This window comes from Ipomoea triloba, chromosome 11 (assembly GCF_003576645.1).
Source record: "Ipomoea triloba cultivar NCNSP0323 chromosome 11, ASM357664v1".
Lineage (NCBI taxonomy): Eukaryota > Viridiplantae > Streptophyta > Magnoliopsida > Solanales > Convolvulaceae > Ipomoea > Ipomoea triloba.
Window position 1 is genome coordinate 8,909,827 of NC_044926.1, and position 10,702 is coordinate 8,920,528.

Consider the following 10,702-nt stretch of genomic DNA (forward strand, 5'->3'; position numbering starts at 1 on the left):
AAAAAAAAAAAAAAAAAAAAAAAAAACAATAGTCATGGACCAAAATTGAAAAGTTTAAAAATCGTGGACCAATCCTACAAGTGCCTACTAAAAATGCAAAAAACTCTTAGGGCTCGTTTGGTTCGTGGAAAATATTTGAAGGGAAGTGGAAGTGAAATTTTGTGGAGAAGTAGTTACCAGGAAGATAAATTTTGTTGTTTGGTTGGTGGAAAAGAAGTTGCTGGGAAGATAAATTCTGTTGTTTGGTTGGATTTATAATGGTAAGGAATAATGTGTATAAAGACCTAAATGCCCTTCTTATTATTATTATTATTATACAAGTACACAACCCTTATTTCAATTTTGATTAGAAAAAAAAACCGCTTATTTCAATTTGGGGGCCCAAATGGCAAATGCCCAATATTGAACAATCCAACATACATGTTAATACAATTACGTTTAGGTTTTCTTTCCTTCTGCAATCTTCAGTTCTTCACCTCATCCCCGTTTTTTCCTCATTCTACTGCGTGCGTGACCTGCTTCGAAGCAGTCAGTAGACGCAGAGTGGCTGAGACCAGAAGGCAGAGGCAACACGGCGAGGCGGAGGCGATGAGTCAGCACGGCGAGGCAGAGGCGGTGAGGCAGGCACGGCGAGGCGGAGGCGGTCACTGGAGAGTTGCAAACAGTCGGCAGCGAGCAGAGGAGGAAGAAGACATCAAGGGTAAAATAGCCTTCACACTCCATTTTTTTCCCAATAGCACCGGAAAACAAAATCCGAGTTTTCCTCCAAAATGAGGAATTGTAGTTCTAATGGAAAACAAGTTATAGTAAACCAAACATCAGAAAATTACAATTTCGGAACCTACTTCCTGTGGAATGCACTTCCTGCCAACTTCCTGCGAACCAAAGCCTTAAGGGCATGTTTGGTTCGCAGGAAAAGCACTTCCAAGGAAAATATTTTCCTTCAAATCAAAGAAAATGGTTAATTCCTGCGTTTGGTTCATGGAACTTTTATTCCAATGGAAAATCAATTCCTCAAAAATGAGGAAAACAAAATTTCCATGGTGGTTGGGAATAATTATTGACCTGAGTAGACTATTTTGCCCTTCTATTTTCTTCGTCCTCGTGTGTCTTCTTCCTCCCTGCCAAACTAGAAAGCCAACAGTCGTCGCCGCGCGTGGCCAGTGACCACCTCCACCTCCGCCTCTGCCCTCGCCGCGCCTGGCCAGTCGCCGCCTCAGCTCTGCGCCTCAGCCTCCGCATCGCCGCCACGCCAGTCGTCACCTGCCCTCGCCGCCTCTGCCTCTCTAGCTCTACTGCTAACTGCTTCGCTTCTACCAGATGGAGAATGAGTGACCAGAGAATGGAGTGAAAATGTAGAAACCTAATAATTGTGGCAAATTATGCTGTGGACCCAGGTCCACCTTGGTCCAAAACTAGTCGTTTTTGTCTTCTTTTTTTTTTTAAATTAGTAAACATATTGTTAAATATAGAGTTGTCTAAAAATGTGTGAATGTAGAGGTTTCAAAGTGTGAATGTAGAGTATAGGAATCGTGAATGTACATTATTCACATTTATGATTGTGTGAATGTAGAGTTGCCCAGAAATGTGTGAATGTGGAGGTTTCAAATTGTGAATATAGAGTATAGAAATGTGAATGTAGAGTTATGCATGTGTGAATCTGTAATAGAGTTAAAAGTTCTAGCAACTTGTAGCCCTATGATGTGTGAATGTGAAGTTCTCAAGTTGTGAATATAGAGCATAGGACATGTGAATATAGAGTTTTGAATGTGTGAATGCATAACAGTGGTAATATAGTTACTAAACATATAATCTTGTAATGTGTGAATGTGGAGTTTACAAAGTGTGAATGTAGAGTATCATATAATCCTATAATGTGTGAATGTGGAGTTTAGAAAGTGTGAATGTAGAGTATAATGTATGTGAATGTGGAGTTTACAAAGTGTGAATGTAAAGTACACTGTATGTGAATCTGTATGTGAATGTAGAGTATAGTGTATGTGAATTTAGACCCAAGTCCACCTTGCAAGGTGGACCCTGGTCCACGGCATAACAATTGTAATAATTGTATTATGGCCCCCAACTTGAAATAAGAATAATAGTCTGTGGACTTGGTGATTTACTACTGGTATAGGTTAATAATAATAATAATAAGGGCATATATGTCTTTTTACCTATTATTCCTTACCATTTTAAATCCAACCAAACAGTGGAATCAATATTTCTAGTAACTTCTTTTCCATCAATCAAACAATAGAATTTATTTTCCTGGTAATTACTTTTTTATGGAATTTCACTTTCACTTCCCTTCAAATATTTTCCGCGAACCAAACGAGCCCTAAAAGAAATTTAATAGAGACATGGTGATTGGTGAGTGGTGAGGGCGTGATGCTTAGCAGGGAAAGCAGTAAACGACAAGAATAGCAATAGAATCTGCATAGTGTTGTGGGGCCCACCCACTGGAAATTCACTGATGAATTGCCGCACAACAATTACAAACTCATCCTCACCGTTCACTTCTTTCCCACTGCTCCGATTGTAACGAGCCATTGACCATTGTCTCAAATCAGATCTCATCAATCATACTTTCCGACCAGGTCTCTTCATCATACCGTACTAAATTTAAATTCTGTATTTATAGTTGACACATTTTGTACCTAAAATTGATATTTTTATATTTGTAGTTATTATTTTTGTGTAAAGCAATTATCAAGTTATTTGTTTACATGTACATAAACGGTTAATTGTATGTACAAAATGTGTTAGCTGAAGGTATAAAATTTTTGTATTAGGGTTCGCAAAGCAATATGAATCTTGATACATGGTATAATAATTGAAGCAACTCAATCAAAGGCTGAGCTTGTGTGAGCCCAACTTTGTTAAGCGTGTCTACTTGATATCATTTCTCCCCCCCTACTTGATATCATTAACAACATTTAGGGTGTGTTTGTTTCATGAGTTTACACACTAAGAATAGGAATCAAAATCATAGTTAGTGTTAGGTTGACAGCTTTTTAAAACATAACTATGAGATTTGATTACCATTCAATTAAAACTCCATTCGCTAATTAAAAAATGTATCATTCCATCTTATTGGTAATATGATTTTCAAGTTTGGATTAGTATTTTTAGATTTTTGTTTTGATTTTTTTTTGTTCATATTGGTGCTTAGGATGTCATTGTATTAGGATCAATTGCCTTAAATTTTAATTTTTATATTTTTAAAACCTTTATTCCATTATAGGTCATACATAACCAAACATCAATATTAGTAATCATTTCAATTCCACACTACTACCAAACATGCAAAATACTTTCACCATAACTCATACCATTAACAAGTATTTGATTTTTATTCCGATTCCAATTTCTATGTGCGAACCAAACACACGCCTAATGTTTATGCATGGATTCCATGGAGTCACCATTACAAATCCTACAAGGCTACAATACAACAAATGAATCAATGCCTTGAAATTGTTGGCTTGATAGATTGCACATGGAGGGATGCTGAGTCTTTCTATAGGAGTCTTGGTATAAATAAGAGTTCTAGCTAAATATGAAATCCCATTTTGACTTTCACATCTGTGATGTTACTATATTCAATTTTAATCAATGCCATTTTGTTATTCCTCACCAATTAAAATCTTGATAAAATAATGTCAACGAATATTGTTATTGTAAATAACGTAAACTATATCAAGACTGGGGTCTATAGTTACACTAATAAGTAATAACTAAGAGAGTAGGAGATAAGTTTGTATAATATTGAACAAATGTGTGCTATTTATACTTGAGGTTCTAAACAAATGACATGATGGTTAATGACAAGTATGCCTAACCTGGGGCATCCCTATTGGTTGAAGAAGGCGATCCCTCAACCTGCTTGGTATTCCCATATTTCGCGTTAGACTTAACATCTTGCTACTTTAGTAGTCTTGTATGTGTGGGCTCAACCCGACTGATCGATCAGCTCCACCAAGTGATTGGTTGGAATGACTTACATAAATTGAACTGTTGATATATTTTTTTTGTCTTACTTATTATGTTATTAGATTAGTTAGACTGTCCTATAAGTCTATCAATTATTATTCCAGAAATAATATTTTTAACTTTTTTTTTTTCAAATTAAAACATATTCAAAGTATAATAATAGTTTTTCTACCTTTTAAACTACAAAACTGCCCTAAAAATCTGGGGACAAAAGTCACAAAACTAATACTATGAATGAATTGAGTTGAAACGTGTATGTAAACACGCCATAAAATTGGAACTATTTACATTTGACTTATATTGAAAAAGGCACATGCATTGATGCATATAAATAGAGTGTGTCGATTGAATTACAGTGGGGTAAGAGACAAAATATAAGTAAACAAAAGGAGAAGAAATATGTTGGCATTTACCCCAAAAGAGCAAGCAGAGATGAATGAGTGCGGAGAAGAAGAGAGTAAAGTATTAAAATGGAGAGATTGAGAGAGAGATAGAGAGAGCATGTGAAATTGCAATCTTTTTCTTCTGGTGCGGACAATGACAATCCTCGCTCCACTCATTCTCTTTTCGAAAGCTGTGTACCACTTTCTCTGTACTCGTGCACTTTCTCAACTATACTTGTCACTCGTCCGTATAGGTAACTTAGTTGGTTAATGAGAAATTTAAAAAAAAAAAAAAAATCGAGTCTTATCAACGACAGTATGGATGCAACTTCTCAAAATGAGATGACTCCTTGTGCGCAATAAGCAAATGTCAAGCATCAGTGTTTACTAGCAGCAGTGTGAGAGTAACCTCTCAAAGTGAGGGGCTCCTTATGCGCGGTAAGCAAATGTTTAATATCTGTGTTCACCAACAGTAGTGTGGGAGCAACCTCTGAAAGTGAGTAGACTCTTTGTGCGTAGTAAATAAATATTTAACTCCTATGTTCAGTTGAATTACCATGATTTACACAGAATCGTGGTAGGAGACCCTTGAAATTTGAAAGAAACTATACTTGTCACTATTGACGTGTGACACTTAAATAAAGTATTGATTTTCTATGATATTTTTCCCTCTTAGGTGATTTTTTTTTTTTTTTTGTTACCCCTAGCCCTACTCCAACCCCAACTCCCTCTCTGCCCTAACCTTTTCTTTGTGGTCAGTGCTGACACTATTCCATATGAGTTTGTTGTAGTAGTTAATATCATATCATGTGTTGTGTTTACCTTTTGACCCTATTTCTACATAAAATTATCCTAAAATACCAAAGCTTTACATCTTATATTTATTATCAAGTATTGTACTATTTAACATATGTTCAAATATTTTTTGTTTAAAAAAAGAAACGGTAAAATCAAAACAAAAATTGTAAATGTACAAGAAAAGATGCGTGATGTACACGCAATAGTGTCTCCTTTTTCACAGAAGTAAAAGGACAATAAAAGTGAAAAAGAAAAGAAAAGAAAAAAAAGAATGAGAGAGCAGGTGGATTTTTGTTTTGACAGCCTTGCACATTCACAGTAGGCCACTTAATAACCACTTTCGTTTTTGGAAACTGATTACACTACCAAAATTTTCACATTTGTTCGCGGAATATTGATCGAATAAGTGAAATATGATTCTTATATTAGATGTTTGTTAATATTTTCTTATGATTGGGTGCATATTTTACATAATGAAGATGGATTATTTTTATTATTTAAAATATTAGTTCGTATTTATTTTTTCCACATTAACTATTTACATGGAGTGGTGAATTCAAAAGATTGTGTACTTCTATTACTAATATAATCTACAAAGTGGTTTTTAATAATTTATAATTTATATTTTCAATAATAATATTAAATCAAACATTAGGTTTTGTTAATAATTGGACATATTTTTGTAAATTTTTTTTTTTTTGAGAGTACATATTTTTGTAAATTATATTACATCATTTTGTTTCTTTTATTATAAATGTTACAACAATACTTCATATTCAATTATATAAGTTTAGATCGTGTATTGCACGAGATAATATATAGTATCATAATTGTCCATACAAATAACGAGGCATAATTTTATCATAAATTAGTTATACACAATTACATTAATATAATCCTTTTATAAAGTTTTAATGCATATACCGTTGTATTTTTTTTTTTAAATGTGTTATTTTTATATTTAGGTGATCCCAACTTCGCTCAATTAATTCTAAGTCTATCGGATCTTACCTTTAGAGTCACTGCAGAGGTAAATTACGAGCTATGCAATTAACCCATTGATCAGACTCTAATTTTCAAGTGCGCACAAAAGATCCCAAATGCCTTCAGTCTTGACATCAACTTAGACAGCGAATCACTAATCACTGCACTAAGCCCGTGGCCATATACCTAATATCATTGCTTTTATTTAATGAGTATTTACTTTTCTATGTTATATTGTTATAGGTACTCAAAGATCTCACATTACCAATACTCGATTGCAGTAGTATCACTGGTATGTATTGAGAATCTTTCAATTAAAAAGAGCAATACCTTAAACATTCTTTGTTTCTACTCTATTTCCTTTTATTTTATGTTTTTCATGTTGAGCATATAACTAAAAAAAAATGACAAATATTGAAGATGAAAATAATGACAATGCAATTCAAAAAAGGAAAGCCTTAAAGAAATTCAAACCAAAAGTAAATTTATTTAGATTATTGTTTTTAGACTAAGTATTTAGACTATATTATTAAAAAGTTGAACACATTTATTTTAAGGTCAATTATAATGAATCTCCTATATTATATTGCATTCATATACTTTAAATTACTGATTTAAATAAACAAATTCAACATTCAATTATCTATGTGACTATGCATGAACAACACCTATATAATTTTGCATTGATATACTTTAATGTATTTATTTAAAAATAAACATTGTGTATTATCTCATTGCGCAATGCTGCCTGAAAAATTAGTATAAACATAAATGTTAATTCAACTATCAATCTAAGTTTTTAGTTGAGGTGAAGCGCATGTTTCAATTTGATGTCAGATCCAACCTCATGCTAAAAGTCATGGGTTCGATCGTTTGGAGCCCGAATTCTAATTTTTTTCAATTGAGAGAGAGCATATCAGTATATGTTGCTTCAATTATTCATATATTATTTAAAAAAAATCAGAAAAATAAGAAAACCCTACCAGTAGTCCAGTACTGATCTTTCTATAAAAACCCCATTCCCACTAGCGTCTCCAAGAGTGTAACAGAATACACTTTCCTACTATTACTACTAGCCCAAGCTCTGAACACATCAATCATGGAACCAATGTTGAGATCTCTCCTCTTTCTCTCCGCCATTTTCTTCTTCTTCGTTTCAGGTAAATCACCTTCCTCTCTATTTCTGCTCAAAAAAATGCATATAATCTGATGCGTTATATTGCTTCACTTCTATAAATCATTAACATTTTGCTCTGATTTTCTGTATTTTTTATTTTCTGGAAACAGTGGAGGTATCGGCGACGACAATGACGTTGTACAACAAGTGTAGGCACCCGGTTTGGCCGGGGATTCAACCGGGGGCCGGGAAGCCGGTGTTGGCCCGGGGAGGCTTCAAGCTGCCGCCGAACAAGGCGTATACTCTCCGCCTCCCGGCGGGGTGGTCCGGCCGCGTGTGGGGCCGCCACGGCTGCTCCTTCGACGCCTCCGGCCGCGGCCGCTGCGCCACCGGGGACTGCGGCGGCGCCCTCTTCTGCAATGGCATTGGCGGCACCCCTCCGGCCACTCTCGCCGAGATCACTCTCGGAAATGACCAGGATTTCTATGACGTCAGCCTCGTCGACGGCTACAATCTCGCCATCTCCATCACTCCCTTCCGCGGCACCGGTGAGCATTCAACCAAATCTCCGATTTTTCAGTGAGCTTGAACTGCCCACTTTACCCCCCTTCAAATTTACATGTGCCTGTTGTATTCTCTCTGTCTGGCAGGGCATTTTAGTCATTTTCAACATAATCACCCTTTAAAATTTTTCAAGATTTTGTCATAAAAAACAGTAATCTATGCTTAGTCCCAACATTAATCCAACCAAATGACCTTAAACAGTGAAAGATTCATACTTTGATCTAATGATTTTGTCCCCAAATGATTGTGCTTTTGCCCAGGAATCTAAATGGAAAATGCTTTAATTTTGGTTTGAGAAAGAATTTGGTTTATTTACCTTTACCAACTGTTTTGAGTACACAAGAAAACAATGGAGATAACTTAGTTCATTTGGTGACACCATATGAGAAACACATGACATGGTGACCTAAGGGATTCTAGAGATTTTGTAGTTTATATACCATATTGGATTCCAATCCAAAAGCAGGGGATGTGGCAGTGACAAGTTTGATTATGAAATGTTTGGGATGTTTGTTTGTTTTGTTTTGAATTGCATAGGGAATCAATGAGGTCACATCATTTTTTTAAAGATTATCACCTGCCACTTTCCATACTTCATTAAATTAAAGTGTCATTAGATCCAGTTCAGCTGTCAAAAACTTTAATCAAATCTGTTGGGCTGAGGCCTAAATGGCCAAGTACAACACCAAGTGGTTAGGGATTATTGGAGAGAGGCGGGAAGGGCAAAGTTCAGCACCCTCCTTTTTTAAAATGTGGCGACAGTATAAAGAAATAAAGTTACGCCTTCTCTATTAGCTATAGCTTTTAGCGTAGTGGTAAGCCGTGAGCCCCAGCAAAAGCAAAAACTTTGCAGTTAAGGCAGGAGATTGTTGGGCGGAGGCCAGAAGGGGCAAGTCCAGCACCAAGTGGTTAGAGGATTGTTGGCGGAGGCTTGAAGGGCCAAGTGCAAGGGTGCACAAACCTTTCCTTTCAATGTGTTCAACCCTCACTTCACTCGAAATCTTGAATGTGTTCTCTGTTTCGACTAAAAACTTAAGTTAATAGTTAGACTACATGTTTATATTTTTATATTATATGCTCGAGCAGTTCCGAGAGAGAGGAATGTGAATTGATGGGATATATCATATGATGGTGTTGCAGGGAAATGCAGCTATGCAGGGTGTGTGAGTGATCTGAACACCATTTGCCCGGTGGGGCTGCAGGTGAGGTCTCATGACAACCGTAGCGTGGTGGCCTGCAAGAGCGCCTGCTCGGCCTTCAACTCCCCGAGATATTGCTGCACCGGGAGCTTTGGCAGCCCGAACTCCTGCAAGCCCACGGCCTACTCGAGGATCTTCAAGACCGCTTGCCCAAAGGCCTACTCTTATGCTTATGATGATCCCACTAGCATTGCAACTTGCACAAGGGGCAGCTATTTGGTCACTTTCTGTCCTCACCATTAGTATTCCATCACTACTACTGTTATTTATTATCATCAATAGTGGTGCTTCATCAGTGCTAGTAGCATAATATATATACTCTCTTATTTGGTCTTTTCTCATCTATTTTATTGCTAAACCTAGACTAGATCCAATGTCTATTCCCAGAAATGTTTGCTCTATTATTAACATTATCAATGCTGGATGTCACTTAGTACTTGTTCCTTGTTGACTATTTATTATGCTCAGTAGTTCTGTTGTTTTGTTTTTCATCTGTGTTTTAGTACTTTTCTGAGTGATGAGAAAAACTTGCAGCCATTTTTTTATCTGTGTTTTAGTCTTTTTATGAGCGATGAAAGAAACTTGCAGCCATTACCTGAAAGTGTGTGCTTCCTAGCAGGTAAATGACCATAAGGAGATAAATCAGTTTACGTCATTCATAGCTGACCGACTCAACCCAAGAAGGCTAATAGCCCGCTTTCATTGGGAGTCAAACTTGTAATCTTGTGATTACCAAATCAACAGTTAGATCAATTTAGTTAGAGATGTCTTGTGTTTTAGACCTTGGGCAACAATATTTGAAATCTAAACCCCTACCCATAATCAGTAATTTGGAGAAATACTTAATAATGAAGATGAGTTTAAATAGAAATCAATAATTTCTCACCACGTGAAGCTAATTCAGATTTATTCTGGATCACGAAGTTTAGATCTTATTTCATAGCAATAAAAGTAAGCAAAAAAACACATATCTGCAATGTTGAAAATAAATGAAATCTGAATATTGATTATTAAATAAGAATGTATGTGATGTAATTAATGATAAAAATAAGATAGAGATCTTGGATTCCTCACTGACAAGTTCCTTTGATGTTCGAGGAGAAAGAAAACGACATGAAACAGTATAGTCATGTTTTTGTTAATGAATCAGAGGTTTGTTGGCAATGCCAGCTGCAACTTCCTTGGATTCCTACTGACAAGGGACAACCTACTTTTATTTGATTTATATACCATATCAAATAAATTAAAAATATGGGAATTAGAATAAAAATTAAGAAACAAAATAAGTTTTACTAAATCAGTTATTCTGATTTGTTTCTAGAATTATTAGATACATTAACACCAACAGTAAGATATGTCATGAATCCTTATATGTGATACCGATTATATCTAGAGGGATACTTTAAGTTAAAATGTAATATTTAGAGGTTGAAGAGTAATTTATGAGGAAAACTGTAATATTAATCATGATAAATTGATTTATTGTTACTAGTGAAGAAAAAATGTAATACTAATAATACACAAATTGATTATTGCTTATGAAGAAAAGTAATGCTTATGAGAAAATGTGATATTCTTGAAAAAATTGTAATACTTTTAAATCAAAATATAATGCTAAGCATCTTGTGTGAACCACGATTCAATACAGTACAATTTTTTTTTGC

The 10,702-nt window shown here is 35.4% G+C and overlaps 1 protein-coding gene across 1 annotated transcript; it reads left to right on the forward strand.

The window, feature by feature from the left end:
• Positions 1–7,206: 7,206 nt before the first annotated feature.
• Positions 7,207–9,531, forward strand: LOC115996278 (thaumatin-like protein). The gene is made up of 3 exons (XM_031235459.1): positions 7,207–7,318; positions 7,446–7,823; positions 8,980–9,531. Exons 1-3 carry the CDS (start codon positions 7,258–7,260, stop codon positions 9,279–9,281), a joined length of 741 nt encoding a protein of 246 aa, XP_031091319.1. The 5' UTR covers positions 7,207–7,257; the 3' UTR covers positions 9,282–9,531.
• The last annotated feature ends 1,171 nt before the right edge of the window (positions 9,532–10,702 follow it).